This window comes from Syngnathus acus, chromosome 15 (assembly GCF_901709675.1).
Source record: "Syngnathus acus chromosome 15, fSynAcu1.2, whole genome shotgun sequence".
NCBI classification, from domain to species: domain Eukaryota; kingdom Metazoa; phylum Chordata; class Actinopteri; order Syngnathiformes; family Syngnathidae; genus Syngnathus; species Syngnathus acus.
In genome coordinates this window covers 10,854,436-10,870,910 of record NC_051100.1, presented here as the reverse complement: position 1 = coordinate 10,870,910, position 16,475 = coordinate 10,854,436, and the positions used below count along the sequence as shown (strand labels likewise).

General features: G+C 39.5%; 2 protein-coding genes across 5 annotated transcripts; both read right to left on the bottom strand.

Moving 5' to 3' along the window:
- Positions 1 to 1,044: 1,044 nt before the first annotated feature.
- Positions 1,045 to 3,109, bottom strand: LOC119135219 (androgen-dependent TFPI-regulating protein). Its single transcript, XM_037272671.1, has 5 exons — positions 2,536 to 3,109; positions 2,338 to 2,463; positions 2,164 to 2,265; positions 1,969 to 2,084; positions 1,045 to 1,391 (listed from the first exon to the last, which is right to left on the bottom strand). Exons 1-5 carry the CDS (start codon positions 2,686 to 2,688, stop codon positions 1,223 to 1,225), a joined length of 666 nt encoding a protein of 221 aa, XP_037128566.1. The 5' UTR covers positions 2,689 to 3,109; the 3' UTR covers positions 1,045 to 1,222.
- Positions 3,110 to 3,270: 161 nt separating this feature from the next.
- fam83ha (family with sequence similarity 83 member Ha) lies at positions 3,271 to 15,223 on the bottom strand. 4 transcript variants are annotated; one of them, XM_037272609.1, is made up of 7 exons: positions 11,671 to 11,936; positions 10,387 to 10,838; positions 10,146 to 10,310; positions 8,218 to 8,342; positions 7,563 to 8,072; positions 4,769 to 7,526; positions 3,271 to 4,675 (listed from the first exon to the last, which is right to left on the bottom strand). In XM_037272609.1, the coding sequence occupies exons 2-7, from the start codon at positions 10,828 to 10,830 to the stop codon at positions 4,664 to 4,666; spliced, it is 4,014 nt and encodes a 1,337-aa protein (XP_037128504.1). In that variant the 5' UTR covers positions 10,831 to 10,838; positions 11,671 to 11,936; the 3' UTR covers positions 3,271 to 4,663. The 4 variants fall into 4 exon arrangements, with proteins under 4 accessions (XP_037128504.1, XP_037128502.1, XP_037128503.1 ...); XM_037272607.1 differs by lacking the exon at positions 11,671 to 11,936 and adding an exon at positions 15,065 to 15,223 and having other exon boundaries at positions 4,769 to 8,072; XM_037272608.1 differs by lacking the exon at positions 11,671 to 11,936 and adding an exon at positions 15,069 to 15,223 and having other exon boundaries at positions 4,769 to 8,072.
- Between the last annotated feature and the right edge of the window lie 1,252 nt (positions 15,224 to 16,475).

The following is a 16,475-nucleotide window of genomic DNA, read 5'->3' as shown; positions in this document are numbered from 1 at the left end:
TCCTATCACGGGAGAAAGAATTGAAAACGTTACAGATCCTGTCTGGCGGGTTCTCCCATTTGGTTCAAGCATTATAGTGTGCTTTCAACTCAGAGCAGGAGACACTTCTTTCTTAACAATTCAGGGCAACAAGAAGAGAAATGCTGTACTTGCTCGGGGTAAGTCAAAACATTTCATTTATTGATGTCTAATTGGGTCTTACATTTGTGATGTTGACCGCAGCATTTCGGTTCAAACCAACAGACAGTTGCGGGCCTTCTCGTCATCATTATATGCTTCTCAAAAGGACTTACAGTGGCAAGTGAACCTTAAAATTGATTTTACTTTTTGTTTAGATCACTTGAGCTTGATGATAGTGTTCTGCAGTGTTGATTGATTTTCACAAACTGACACTACAAGCAAAATAACTTTCTGCAGTTAAATGTGTTCAATGGCGGAGGTTTTAATTTGATTGTCTTTAACAGGGAAATAAACCTAAAAAAACACAGATATTGGAATCGAACGGCAACAAGGTCAGTATTTGTAAAAAAAAAAAAAAAAAAAGACTCTTGGTGTATATGATAAGAGACTCAATAATTGATATTTTTGTGTGTCAACGGAAGGACTTGAGTGAGGAAGATCTGCATTTATTGGCCAGGATCCTTTCAGTAGGCCTGGTGGATGCAGATCCAAACTACCTCCACCATCTTAAAGGCTACAGAGATCTCAGAGGCGGATGACATGGACAGATGCACGCGATTATTCAAGAATACGACAAAAGTCCCGTTGGTGAAGATAGTGACTGCATGATCACGACCTCCGGCTATTTAGAATGGTGTTTTGAATTACCGGAGTTCCTTCCGACACAGGCCAAAATGATGAATCCGTGATGAACTGCCTTACAATGACGTTAGACGTGCAGAGAAAGTTACCAGAGTTTTTTTTCTGCTGTTTCAATTCATAGTTTTATCAATTAAAAAAAGGATTGGATTTGACAAGAAACATCAGACAAAGGATGTCTCTGGAACTTGTTTTATTTAGATTTTTTTTTAGGTTTTGTACAAAGTTTTGTTGTAAAGAGAAAGTGCTAGATCCACAAATCTTTCCAGTGAGATTATGAACTTGCTGTTTACACTGCAATAGTCTTGATCATGGCTAGCAGATGGTAAATAATTATGTTTGTTGCCTTTGAAACAAAAACAAAGACACACAAATGATCAAAGCCCTGTTGTCTTTTCCTTTGTCAGTGAAGTTGTTTTCCCCACATGCAGCTGTTGAGTTTGTCTCCGAGGAGGTAGATTAATGTCACCAAAGACATGTTAAAACAAAAAAAGCCTAACAGACCAACAGCATTGAAATGTCCAAGGAGGGGATACACCCAAATCCCCACTTTGACGTGCACCCAGAGAATCCTGCAGAGAATGTAAGAAGGAAGGGAAAAAAGGTTTCACTGTCACAGATCAGTCGAACTCGTTTTTTTCCCCACAGGCAAAAATATAGTAATTATTTGACATCACGTGGGCTGCCATGACGGTTAAAACACCAGCTGCATTGGATTGTTAAATGTTTTTTTAACAAAAAATTTAATTTGTAATCACGTCACAGAAAATAGGACAACCCAATGATTTATAAACATTTTTTTTTTAAAGGAATGAATTTTTGAATTAAAACTGCAAATTTGCAATTTATTTCCTGTCAAAATAAAAGAACACGAATGCCTTTATTAAAAACGTGAAGTCATATTTATTTTTGTCGCACATAAAAAGATGCTGCTGCCTTTTTGTCTCAAGACCTGTGTCTTTGATAAAATGCACAAAAAAAACCCACACGCACACACATAATCTGTTCATTTTAAATAAACACAGTTAAAATGGTCCAGATGTTGGACAACACTATCTTAAACTTCCTAAGCAGAAAATTAACAAAGCTGCAACAACAGCAGTTCAGTTTTTTATCATTTCAGTCTGTATTATAGTGATTGGGCCTTACCAGAATAGGTAACCCGCACCCACTAATCCCAGTGTGGCCAGTGCATTTTTTGTTCGTGGGTAGGCATGTGGCTGCACCAGGAATTCTCCAAGTAAAAAAGGAAAGACAAACGTATGCTAAGAAAACAGGTCAGAAATGTGTCATTACAAGGGAATTAATCATGTATAAAGTGTTGAAAATACAAATTTTTCAGACCATAGCATGGTTAATCCAAGGAGGGATGAAGGCGTCCATTGTTGCCGGGTAAACCAACTCTCTGTCATAGGCAAATAGAGTCCAAAAGAGAAGAACAACAAACTAAAAAAGACTTAAGTTGTATTGACTTGTTCTGTAACATTTTTAAAAAAGTTTTCCAAGTATATATCTCACCATGCCTACAGGGAAGGCAAAGACAGAGAATATTAGATCTGTAAATCTTTTGAGTGTGCTAACAGATTTCTTCCCACGCTGAAGATCGTTCACGGCCGTCAATCCAAAGAATAACATTTGGAGTATCTGAAACACAGCAAGTAAGATACCGTATATGTCTGTACATGTCATCTCCTCCAAACATAATATTGTACTTACTAAGTTCAAAAATGTGAGGTATTTCCAAGGTCCCCCATACGCAAAGATCCCAGGTGGTAATTCCTCACCATCCTTAGCAGCCAAAGTCATGACAACAAAAGCATACCAGCTGAATACGCTGATATGGTAAACTCTCTTCAGGCTTGAAGTCATTTTATAACAGACTGGTTTCAACAAAGCAAAATACAAGCTGAAAAAGCTGCAGGTTGAAGCGTGAAAATTGAAAAGAAGATTAGTGCAAAGGCGCACTGCAATGCACACACAAGAGGCCCACTGTTCTTAAGGAAGTACAGCAGAGGAGTGTGTCTTTCATAAGCAGCGCTGTGCAGCATGTGACTTAATGGCTATGTAATGCTCGGTGAGCTTTATCACATTTACTCAATCAGACAAATATGATGTAGAGATAAGTACGGTAGGTACAAGGCAGAGTATCTGATTGAAGCTAAACATGGAAAACCTGAATGTCTTGCATCTGTCATGTGTGCAGGGTAGTATGATGGAGTCATTATTGCACAATGCTCAACAATTGAAAAAAACGCACACATGAAAGCAATCGTTGAAATGTTTTAATGTTGAGCTAATGCTGGGCACCCCCCCCCCCCCCCCCACACACACACACAACAGCACCCCCAAATGGCCTGTAGGTATGAGTGCAAGTGCAGATGATAATGAATGGATTGGTGTGCGTGCGTGTATATATACATATACCATCTGAGTTAAAACTGAGATCCAATATTGACATTTTAAAAGCAATTTATTTTCTCCATTTTGTCTAGAAGACCAGACATCCATTAAAAGTATCTTTAAAATCATTCTATTTTGTTAGTTTGTTTCATTTGACAGGTTTTATAGGTAAGGCACAATTTCAGAAGAAGACAAAGGCACAAAAGCTCAGTTTCTTCAATCACAAAATATAAAACAAGTTTGTCATTTACCTCCACATGAACATTGTACATGGTCAGGCTTTGAGGTCCTTTAAGGAACATGTTTTCTTATTGCTACGACAGTAATATGGATGACTCAAACGCTGCAAAAATACACCAATAATGTGACAAAGCCGTTCAGACATTATAACACACACACACACACAAAGTTGGCATTGCAATAATTTGATACTGAACAGTCTGGAGTTTTTTTTATGCAAATTGCTTTCTTAAAAAGTGGAGCTTATTTATTAATGAATACCTTCATTGCCACGTTATAGTCAGTTAAAACAACAAAACTAAGAGACGATTCTGAAAAGTTTATCTAAGATAAATCAGGTTTAAGATGTGATTGCTTCTATCACACTTACGGTCCTCGTGTTTCCAACGCGTGATTATTATTATTGGACTACATACCTTTTCTAAATAGCATTAAGATAACTATACAGTATTGGCATTGTAAATTCTAATTCTAAACCAGCAAGCAGGTTTCTAAGTCTTTCTTACTTTTACAAATGCCTGCTTGTGTATTGCGGAGAAAGCCAAGTTTAAAAGGAACGTACATGAGCAGAATACCATGACTGCTGCTGAAATATGTAAATGAGGCAAGGATGTCATTCTATCACACTTCCAACAAGTCACCAAATGCGGTAACATTTAGTTATGAGAACAACGCTGTTGACGTGGGGAGCCTGTAGTTACAAGAAAACCCGCTAGATGGCAGAAGATACTTTACAACAAGTTCTGTTTCTGCACTAAGAATAAATGTCTGACTGGATCGAATTGATTTCCATTTACTGTAGAAAGTTTAGAGTTCATCCAGCCAATTGGTAAATGTTGTTTTTATCATCATAGTATATTTTTGAACACCGCCATGTTATAAAACCAGGGCAAGGCTCTTATGATCATGATTCTAAACAAGTTCATTCTGGACAAAGTACTGTGGAGAGTAATGTCATAAAAAGCAGATAGTCACTTGTAACAAATTGCACTTTACCCATCCATGTCTTTAAAACCGTTTATCACATACTACATGTGCGCTGTCAACCGTCAGTAAACGCACGCCACGCTGACTTAAGTGATAGTGATTGACAAATAGAACCCCTACCCTATTGGTCTTTACTGATCATGTAAAACGTCTTTGTCAGCTTTCTGCTGTACTTCAGTCTCTAATCTTTTCTCGCGGCTTTCTCTCTGGATCCCAGTTAAGAAGTCATCTAAAAGGGAGAGGGGGAAAAAAGAGTTTTTTGTTATAGAGGTGAGCACAAATCTTAATGTGTGAAAAATATTTGAAGAATAATTCAGCTTACATCAAAGCGACTGTAAACTTTCCTCTCCTTCCTCATATTTTGAAGCCTCTCCAGCAGCTTGTCACGGTCCTGAGACAAATTTGGCATGTCGCTGCTTAGTGACCCGCTCTCTCTTTCTTTTTCCCTCTTGGCATTTTTGTCAGCTTCATCTTCTTTCTCATCATCAGTGACGGGTGACTCCTTTGTAGACTCATTCCTGCTTTGGCTATTTGCCGAAATTTGTTCGAGCAGCAACTTGGTATCATCTCGGAGGTTGCTGCTCGAGAGCACGCCGGCAGTTGATGAGTGATAGCGAGACTGGCTTGACTTTGGCTGCTTGGATAGCTGTGATGGTACCCCGTCCTCTGCTGTCGTTCCTGAACATTTATTTTGCCCTGTTGGTTCATTTATTCTTTTACTGTCCTCCATTTTATTTTCAAAAACTGTAGGCGATTTCAAATCTTTGCTGACATCATTTTGATAGTCCATGCTAATGCTATCAAGAGGTGCTGGCACCGTCGTAACAGATGTGTCAACTGAGGTAGGGTGCATTATTTTCTTTCTGTCGTTTGGATTCCCATTGGTTAAAAAGTTGGTGTCTGGAGATCCATGTAATGTTGGCGTTGTACTTTCGGCGTGAGTAGGCGAAACAGACTGAACCAACACAGATGAACATAAATCTGGAACAGCGGGAGTTGACAATCCTTCCAGGTTAGCGTCAGTCGGGGAAGTTGTTTGCCTTAATTGCTCTTGAGATGAGTCTTCTTTTCGGTCAGATTTAGAATGAATATGAAAGCCAAATATATTGGATTCCAGCGGGACATCCCCTTTGTCTTGTCTGGGAGATGACAGGGCACCAATGGCTTCCTCAGTAGACTGGGTGGGACGAGGAGGGGAGGCACTGACAGATTTTTCCAGGTGTATTTTGTCAGTTAGGGACTGCATACTAGGTGAGTCTATGTTAGAGTCATGAGGACTGGATGTGCTTTGATGGCCACGAATGAAAGCAGTGTTTTCAGAGTTAGAGTTTTTTGCATCTGGCTGCGCTACTTTGCTAGATTGTGGTGCCAGAGTAAGAGAAACCACATTGCTCTTGACCTGTGATGAGTCTCGAGTTTGGATGTTAGATGCAGGAGATGATGCTGAATCCCCCGTGGTGGGAGTAAGAACCGGTGATGAGCTTTTATCAGTGCTAGGCTTAAGCGATGGAAGATTAGCATGTGTTTCTTTTGTTATCATGGATTGGTGACCAGAGCTACACTCACTCAAGGAAGCTTTGTGAAGCTCTGGATCTTCTGATTCACACTGATGAGTCTCTGTTTCTGCAGAAACAGATAAAGATGCTGCCGTTTGGGGGTTCCCCAATTCTACCTTTTTTAAATCAGTTGGCTGTTCACGTTTTGACCTTTGGGAGATAACGGTTAGATTACTGACCTGGCCCTCTTGCTTCTTTGCCTGGTGACTGACATCAACAGGTGGCTCTGTAGATTTTGTTTTACTTAAATCTGTTGACGTAACACTTGGTGACATTGACAGTTGGGAAGTCTTCTCATCTTTCCTTCCAACATTTGGGCCAGCACTGTCAGGATCAGTTGGTGTTTTCATTTCAGTCTTCGTGGCTTTCTTCTCAGCTTCTGCAGCCTTAGCAGCTTTGCGTTTTGCTGCCAGCTCTTTGAAAAACACGAATCTCTTATTAGGATCACTCATATCGACAGATGACATCTTGTCTACCGAAGACTTGGGTGCTTGATCACTTTTTAACATATCAGATTCAGACCGCTTCAATCTGGATGGTGATGGAGAAACCTTTGCTTGTTCAATATCTGGATGTTGTAACTCGAGATTTTCTGAGGAACTCTTTAAATCTTCCTTTGATGAATCTTTATCCTGTGCTTTATCATTTCCCTCTTGCTTGGATGCTTCCGGGGCAGAGCTATCGAACGACTTTAGGTAACGAGTCCATCCGAAACCTTCTCTTGCGGCTGACCTTCTTTGTCCAAGAACCTGGGAAGCAAATGGTAGTTTTGTCTGATCGCCCTCATTTTTGTCACTCTCGTCATCTTGTTGTCCTGCTGTATGTTGCTCTAAAGAGTTAAATATCAGAGATGATCTTAATCTTGAGCTTCTTGGCATTGCTGGATTATATTTTCTCCGAAATGACTCTTCCTTCCGAAAAGCGGTCGGTTCCTTTTGTTCAGCCTCTTCTAGTTTCTCCCCTTCGGTTGTTGATGATGATTCGGAGGGTGTTGGTGTTGTTTTGGTGTCAGCTGGCCCAGCGGTACTTTCTTCTGGCAATTTATTTGACTGCTCTGGTTCCAATGCAAAAGTTTTGGCATAACATGGCAACTGACTTACTCTCGGTACGAGAGGAATTTTAAACTCTCGGACATTTGGGATTTTAGGAATGGATAACTCTGTTGGCTGAACCGTGATGGATGGCTCCTCGAAAGGATCTGTTGCCTGAGGCGGCATCGATGGCAGGCCTTCATCCCCTGGAATATCATGTGCACTAAGGAAGGAGTTAATTCTCCAGTTCCTTAAACCCCGCTTTACCGTGGGGTCTTTCCGGTCAGCGTTGGGCTCCTGTAAAAACTGTTTATCATCCAATGTAGGCTGAGATAAATCTGCAGGAGGGTGTAATTTCTCTGAGACCTGCTCAAAGTCCACATTCCTGGTGGATGATAAATAGTTAAGCACAGGGTCAAAGTTATCAAATGGCTCCATCTCTTGTGGTAAGCCTGGTTCAGAATACTGATCTCCAGAATGATAGTTTTGGCCCCGGAATTTCTCAGGGCCAACTTCAGGACCTGGGCCCACAATTTTCTGCTGCCCCCTGTGAAACAGCCTTCCCCGGGCCTCAAGGTCTGCTGCTGGTTGAGTCGGGAATGGGTAATTGTACCTGCCGGTAACACCTTCAGCATAAATGTTGCGTTTCAAAGCAGCGTTTTCCATCATTGGAAACTTGGAGTGACCTTGCTGACTGTACATATCAACAGGACCATGGAAAGAGTCATTTCTTTTCAAGTGTGACATTCTCCAGTCAGTTTCCATTTGTTCATCACATGATGGTTTAGTCCAATCATCTGCATGAGCCATGTCCATTGGTAGAAACCTTCTGGGCTCTCTGTACACAAGTGAAGTTATTTTACTTGGGTATTGCCTTTTCTGTAAAAGGCCAATGTCTTCCATGGCAGCAGGCCCATCAGTCAATAATGGTTGTGACTGAGCAAAGAGGATCCGAAACTCTTCATCAAAAGTCGATACAAGCTGTCCAAGGAAAAGATGTGCCATACAGCGATGTAGTTTCTCAAAAGACCACATGAAGCTGTGCAGAAGCAAAATAAATACGATATTAATAAATGTTCAGTCTTCCAAGGTCATTTGGACAAACACTTGCTAAGTGATGTGTCAACACATTTCATTGCAAGATAAACACCTTATTTTTTTATTGTATCAAGTAGGGTAGTTACCTGTAGTTCCCACTCAGTACGGCCCTGCAGTCTGTCAACAAGAAGCGATCCATCATCTGACCTTTGAAGGATTTCCCTGAGCGGCAGTGATAAGTGATGCCAGATACAGTTCTTACACGTAGAGACTGCAAAAGAAATATTGTAGTGTTTGCATTCAGATTAAACCAGAATGGGGCTTAGGCTGCACAATATCGCAAAAACATGCAATATGGTGATTGAATATAGCAACATTGATATTACTGTAATATTTAACATGGTCCTGAAGAAATAACATTTATCTTTCCTAATGAAATCATTTTAAAAAATTCATGCAGAAAAAAAGCAATCTTAAAGTATTCTTGGCTAATTAATTGAAATTACCCAAGATAATGTTCACCTAGTACTATTGGATGGTGATGCATATTTAAGTGTGCATCAGACTGGTAAAATTCAGATTCATAAACATACAATTCCATAAGAAACATATTGCATGGGCCGATATCACAATATATTGTCCAGCCCTAATTTGCGCCTTTCATACCTTTTGGTATTCTGGCTGAAAAGTTCAACCTTGCTGTCATCGGATGATAACACATTTGCCTGCATGCATTTTAGAGCATGGCTCGTAAGATGTGACTAAAAATAAGTAGAACATCTGAACTGAACATCAGAGATGTTAAAAATGGTGGCAGATATGTTCTGACTTTCATTCAAATTAGTTTGAATGTGAGTGATGAATTTGGAACACAGTTACTGCTAAGATGTTTACGCACACTTGTGCAGCCATGTTGTCTTAGTTGCTAATAAATGATATTTACACTCTTCAAAAGCTTTAAAGAAAAGTTTATAGATCACATTAATGGTGGATAATGTTTTGAAATGATTCATCTTGTTTTCATTTCCTATAAAACAAAAAATATTTGAACAGTGGTGTGTAGACTTTTTATGTCTGAAATTACCAAACAAGCAACCAAATCAGTTTAAAAAAAAACAAAAAAAGGTTGGTGAGTGCAACATCACCTAACCCTAATCACAATTATTTGGTTAAAAAAAAAAAAAGTAACCGGGGGAAAATGATTGCATGATATAATACTTGCCACACATAACTATGGCTCAGTGAGTTATTTCAACAACTTCTTCCTGCTTTGCTATTGTTGCAGGATGTTTACAACGCTAATTATGCTCCTTTCTCTCACACAATTAGGCTACAATGTTGAAGGCCAGGTCCATGCCCAAACCTGCTCATTTTTTTAATCTGTGTGAACATGAATTGTAGTTCTTCTTATACTTCAGATAACAAACAGCAATTGCTGCTAATAACTCAATTATACAGGGTCCGGCAAAATGATCTGACATATTTGTAGGTTTAATAAAATGCAAATCAATTAAAGAAACACTTTTTTTTTCTTTCTAAAATTACATACCTATAACGCCATTTTGTTTTGTTTCATTTCATTTTCAAATAATGTTATTTTGTTTTGTTTCAGTTGCGAACATAAATTTGACCGGTGAGCATCGCGCTTTCATTGTGGAAACGTTTATCAAGAACGAAACTGTAACACACAACGAGCGTTCCGTTTGCGCTTCAGACTTGGTAGACATGATCCTGTACCTGCTCGAACCACGATCTTGTTATGGGTTACTAACTTCAGACCCAGTGGATCAGCATTGAAACGAAAATCAACCGGCCGACCTCGCACTGCCAGAACTCCAGAAAATGTGGCAGCGGTAAGACCAAAATAACATTATTCGAAAACGAAGAGAGAATTAAATGAAACGAAACAAAACGGCATTATATGTACTTTTCGAAAAAACAACCTTTTTTGTTTCTTTAATTTACTTGCATTTTATGAAACCTACAAATGTGTCAGATCATTTTGCAGGACCCTGTAGTTTCGTTCGTTTCCAAAGTAATAATAATGTATATTGTATGGCTTTAAATGACTCACTTGGATACTCTGTAGGTTTACTCTGCAGTTGGACACCATGTTCATGAAATAATGCACGTTCTGCTCGTCTAAAAGAATATAGACGGCGACGTTTCTCATGGCTGCATTCAAAATGTCGGCAAATATGTCAACATCAGTAAACATGTCCATCACTATGGCAATAACCTGTGGAAACAAAAACACATATGACAACACTGTGAGGGTCATTCATGCTGCCATAAAAAAATCAACAAAGAACAACCTGCTGAGCATTCTTGATAAGTCGCCGGGCCTGCTCCTTGATACTTGGCATGTCAGGCTCAGGAGGGTTAACCAGAGTGGTGACCTCCGTGGGTCCACCAAAAAGATGCAGCTGAGGCCAGCCAAGATCCAGGCCAGGGGCATCCAGGTCCGAGTGTATTGGCCAGTATGTATCCGAGGAGCTGTCTTCTCCACTCTCGAGAAAGGTTTGCTCCTGGTAGGTGGCCTGCTGAGGAAGGTATGCTGAACTCTGAATATATTGGATCTCAGGTGTAGCCAGGAAGTCCACCACATCTGCCTTTTGGAGGAACTCATAATATCCTTCCACATTTTCCTCAATCAGTGCATCAATTGCCAGACGATACTCTTCCCGATAGTGAGGAGGAAGGTAGTTGGGGTGCAGGGGATTATCCCCGGCAGAAGAACATTGAGAGCGACGTGCCATACTGCTGGCTGAGGAGATGGTGAGGGCAAAAAAACTACAATCATTTAAATGCCTCACATGTGGAACACATACTGTAAGGTACGAAACAATACTACCATTAAAATACAGATCTAAATTAAAAAATGCACTAGTATAGGCTTTTCTTTAACCTTCTACAGAGGCCATTTTGACACCAACATGATTTTAAGAACAATTGTGAGTGACATTCAATGTTAGTATTTACATCAGATATCACAACAAATATGCAATGTGTAATCACATTGATTCCAGATATTACAGATAATACTGAAAGTAGTACACTTAACCCTTATCGTTTTCCAAATATAGTAATACCGCACTTGTTCCAACACTGTTATAGGCAACAACATATTTTCAAACTAGAATGAGGAATAATATGTAACTTTGTAAACTTATGTAAGTTTCTTCACCCTGTTTTCCTACAATTGGCGGTTTAAGTCAAATGAATGAGAAGAGATGAAATTCCAGTCCAGGATAGTTATGGGTGCGGCTCCTCCCTCTGGCCCAAAACACGAGACTCCATTCGCGAGTTTACCAAAAAACACTCTTTAGCCGCTGGCCACCCCCAAAAAAGACCAACGAAAAATTTAAAGATCGACAGCCAGACGGACGAATACGGTACAAATAGGCGAGCGAACGGCGCTCGCAAGGCTCCATGTTTAAAAGTTATGTTTCTGTCACCCATCTGTTATGACGACTAACAGGTAAAAACGTTGGCAAAAATGTTTTGGGCCATACGTTAGACTCCATGATGTCACAACACACATAGCTCACCAACACACAAACAAAACAAGTACGCGCAACGTTAATCGGTAAACTTACTGAGCAAACTAACGTCAAATCATCGTCACGGTTCTCGTCCTTTGAACTCGAAACGGGCCATTTTGCCGTGTTTCCGGTCGCTGCCTTGCCAGTCGCGCCCCTAAGAAAAGCGGAACCTGCCGAAAGTGTTCTGACACATCGTCTTCTTTTTTTTTTTTTTTTTTTTTGCCTGTCGCCTAGTTAAACCAGTTTATTGTCGCGCTGTAGACATGTAGACGACTAGTGAGCTAACAACGAGAAGTGCAGGGGGTCAACCGAGCGCCGCCCCCTCTGTATCTCTCTCTCTCTCTCTCTCTCTCTCTCTCTCTCTCTCTCTCTCTGTCTGTCTACTGTCACCCTCCCTTCTTACTTTCCTCTGTCTTTTTAGGAAGCTACTTGAACATTCTCAGAAAATACAAGTCAGTCAATGGATAGAAGGATAGGCGTCGATATGGGCATTGAAAATGGCAAGAAACAGAAAAAACGAAAAACATTTTTAACCTATGTTTACCAAACCAATAGCTGAACCATAATCTGTTTGTTTTCTGCACTGTCAATTTGAAATACAGTGATCCCTCGCTACTTCGCGTTTCGCTTATCGCGGCTTCACTACATCGCGGATTTTTTTTTCAAAATTAAAAAAACATTTTAAAGTCAAAATAAAACTTCTAAATTGAGGAAATATGTGTGTAACCTTTAGGACAATGTAGTATTGCTCCAAATGTTCGTTTACATTCCTTTAGAAGTCCGTTTTCGCGTGTTAGCACGATTGCGAATTAGCATATTTCTGCTAACTCGTAACTAGTACTTCTTGTTGGTGACCGTACTTTGCGGATTTCACTTATCGCGGACTGTTTTTGGAAACAATTATCCGCGATAAACGAGGGGTTACTGTAATATCTTGATTTTTAATAAAGGGATGGAAATTAGAACAGGTTTTTAAAAATCAGATTCTTCGATTAATCGGTAAAACAATCAATACATTTTATATACTGTATTTATTGGTTATAAACATGGTCTCTCTTTCAACCCAGATGAGGAGTAAATCTGATTATTTCTTTGTGGCTACTTACAATAAAGTTTTGCAAAAATAAATAAAATGAAAGAACATTTGTAGTCATGCTCTTCAAGGAAATGAACACAAAAGGTTGTGCGCATTTCATACCTTCCCGTTTGCATAAAGAAGCCACACTTACTGTATTCATGCTACTTGGGCAGCAAAATCCAAACAACGTGGTTTTTTTTCCTCCTTCAGAAACCGAATTTCAACCACACTGAGAGAAGAGGCCATTACCATGGTAGCTTTAGCGTACACAAATGCATGCCTTCGTACAAACAAAGGCAATTAATTAACACGAGTGGGAGGATCAAACTCACAAACTGGAAGGCAATGCAGCACTTTTCAAATGACCATGCAGTGCACGTTCACAACTTTAAAATAGATCATACAGTGAGAGAGGAACGAGAACATAACGCCTATAACGTTCACTTCAGATAAAACATGTCAACCTTTCAGGAGCCTGAAAAAAAGCAGCTTCATTAAATTATGCATGTGCGCCATGGTGTACATTAAAAATAAAAGGCAACGCTCTTAAACTATCTGTGAAGATGTATTTCTATAAACTTCACACAGGAATAGCTCACAGTGTTTAAGTGCGCTGTCAACTTTGAATCTTTGTTTACTTTTCATGCAACATAAACAATTACGTACGACAATGGCCATTGACCAAGGATGATGCATCTTCTCTGATTAAACATCTAGGAATTTGGAATCCAAGGAGTTAAGCACCATGTCTGCATGTTTTGTTTGAACCATAGAAGGAGCGAGAGGGAGAGACCAAATGTTTTGATATTGCCTGTGAGCGAAAATAGCCATGCCTTGTGATGGACTATGATATAACAAAAGTAAAGCAAGTGATGCATGCTATCTGGCAAAGTGGTGATGTGAAAACTATCCCTTATTGTTCCTTTCTAGCACCCCCCAAAAAATTTTTCATACTGTTCATAGATAGTTGCTACGCTACATACCAAGGCGCACCGTGCACTATTGGACCCTTGTGAACGCTGTGGCTCAGAGCAAAACATACATTTGGTATTTTGTCAATGACTGTGTGACTGATAGCTTTGGTTATGAAGCATCAAACACTAAGCTAGAACATCCAGCTCACCTTTGACCCTCATGAGGACAAATGCTGTAGAAAGTGGATGGATGGATAATACTGTAAATAACAATAATAATGTATTTTTTCTGCATTAAAGACACTTATAAATGTCTAATAAAATATCAAGCATCACAAGATGATCCACAAGGCTAAGTCGGTTCAAGCTTGTTTTTTGTTTTTTTAAGGCTAGCATGATGAAAACTTTAGCTGTTCGTTAGTCAGGGGATCTCCTGTTATTGTACGTGAAGTATTGTAAGTACTGAAAGTCTATTTCTGGTGCTTTTTAAAGCTACAGTAGGAAATGTGACATTGGAAAACAAAAGAGAGAAGGAAGCACGTGCAGCTGTGAGATTCATTACTGGGTGAAGCCTTTTGTGCAACGGCACCGTTCTCCTGGAGATGAGGTTATACACAAATAGAGAGACCAAGAAAGTGGAAGTCACACAATGATGCAGAGTCCATCCATTCATTTTCTACGTCACAAAAACAACAAGGCTGAGATGGAGTCAAAATCCGTGGAGGTATATCGTGCACTGATTGCCAATCACTCGCTATGCACCTATAGACAAACAATCATTTTGATTTAACTTTTTGGCGTGTGGGAGGAAGGCCGGAGGTGAGACACAACAACAACAAAACTAAATACAATTTTAAAAGGTTTCAGTGACTCACAGCCTTTTGCCACGGCTCAACATTTGTCACATGTGAAATCATGAGGGGGGGAAAAAAGGACTGTCTCAGTCTGGGATCTAAAAGGCGAACAAGTTGCAACTTGATTTGATGGGATTTCACAACTACTTAAAGAACTTTAAAAAAATCATTCTAATTCTATGAAATTGAACAAAGACATGCAAGTGTTCACATTTTTCCTTTATGGGGAACCTGAAGCTTTACATATATATAATGAAGTGTAAACTTTGCATTACAGCCAAACACTCAAAAGCCAGATATCTTGAACTTTGACGAGCATCTTCATAGAAAGAAAAAATTGTTTCACAATGTGTCACTTGGAGAGGCCATAACAAATTCCACACACGATTGCATTTCCACAATATCTGGTGTTTCTAAGATATAATGCATTTTACTCTCAAGTAATGAACTTGGAGATAAACTCATCTCACTTACTGGAAGAGATTAAAAACAAAAAAGATCACACATTGAGGACTATCGTTAGTGTGGAATGTATGTCAACCATGTATCAGTCACAGTAGCATGAAGGTGTGGAATGATTCCAAGTTAGCGATATGTCTTACCTGCCTTTTAATCTCTGATGTGCCAAATCAGTAAACAGTTCATTCTGTGATCCTGTCAGCCTTTTCGACACTAACCCCAAAACATTTCACGTTTGACTTTCTGTTCTCTAGCTCGCAATCATATGAACTTACATACTTTGAAATGCTTGTCACCACAAGTAGCAACCCATGGTAGGTGTGGCTATTGTACTCTGAGCTCAAGTATTCTAGTTACAAAGAAAAGAAAAGAAAAGAAAAAAAGTGGGTGTGAGATAGCTGCAACAGTGTTTAAAATGAACAAAAGGGGAGGGGCTATATTGAACCACCCATCACCTCTACTAACATTTATTTGATCCTATTCAAATGTAAATGAAAACTTGATGAAAAAATGCCGAGTGATTCACCTTTACGTCATAATGGCTGCCTGATATCATAAACAGTCCATAGCATTATATTTAGCCATGATGTCTTCCTTCATTTTTTCTTGATGATGTTCTTTTGTCTGTTTGCAGAGACACATCCTGTGGATGCAAACATTTCCGGAAAGTTCTTTCCTGCACTACGTCAAAGACATTCACAGGATGCACATCATTTCCTTCCAATACACATTTGATGTAAAGATATCATTCATACATTACCTATAGCGTTTGTCCTCATTCGGGTCAAAGGTGAGCAAATGCTTGTGGCCCATTTTTATCTGCAAGCATAACAATTGAAAGACATTAATATGTTACAGTTCAAAATAGTTCCTTTCATACTTTCAGTGACATTTCTGGTTATGCCGTGCATCTGCCAGAGGCTGTTTATTATTGACTGTACTGAAACTAAGGCTCAAAAAGCAGCGCAACAAGCTGCGGGAAGAAGTGGCCTTTGCCAAGTTGGTGCTCAAATTGATCCCCTGGAATGCTTCTACTGTTTCTATGAAATCAAGCAATTAAACAGCACTTAGATGCCGACCTGGAAAGTAAGGTCATAAATGAAAAATGCACTTGAGGTAGAATGTCAATGAGACCAATAGGCTATAGGTAACAGAGTTGCAGAACTGACCTGATTTACTGAAGAGTAACTTTTAAGGTTAATTTTGCATTATCTATGTGATGACACGATGAAATGGTGACTTTACAGTCAGGCTGCACAAAATCCCCAAATCTCCGCCTGATTAAATTACTCAACAGCGCCTCTCCCAGGGGAGCCTCCTCACAGCGTTTCATTCTGATGAAGTCATCCTGCTTGATGATTAAAGTTCACCAATGTCATTCTTTTGTAGCATTAATAAGAAAGAGCACATTTTATATTACCTTACAGAAGAATATTTAAATATCAGGCACAGTTTCAGGATTACACACGCATGCTGTACAGAGTATATGTGCACACGTCAAACTCTGGGTGGCAATATGTATAATATCCGCGATTAAAGCTACAATAGATTTGT

Bases quoted from the DNA above. Each gene is read 5' to 3' on its own strand.
- LOC119135219 (XM_037272671.1), bottom strand. From the start codon at position 2,688: ATGACTTCAAGCCTGAAGAGAGTTTACCATATCAGCGTATTCAGCTGG. The intron at 2,266-2,337 runs GTGAGATATATA...AGTCTTTTTTAG, and splicing joins TTGCCTTCCCTGTAGGCATG to TTTGTTGTTCTTCTCTTTTG. The intron at 1,392-1,968 runs GTAAGGCCCAAT...CATTCTCTGCAG, and splicing joins GGTGCGGGTTACCTATTCTG to GATTCTCTGGGTGCACGTCA.
- fam83ha (XM_037272607.1), bottom strand. From the start codon at position 10,830: ATGGCACGTCGCTCTCAATGTTCTTCTGCCGGGGATAATCCCCTGCAC. The intron at 8,343-10,145 runs GTGAGTCATTTA...TTTCTTTTGCAG, and splicing joins TAAACCTACAGAGTATCCAA to TCTCTACGTGTAAGAACTGT. The intron at 8,073-8,217 runs GTAACTACCCTA...GCTTCTGCACAG, and splicing joins GTACTGAGTGGGAACTACAG to CTTCATGTGGTCTTTTGAGA.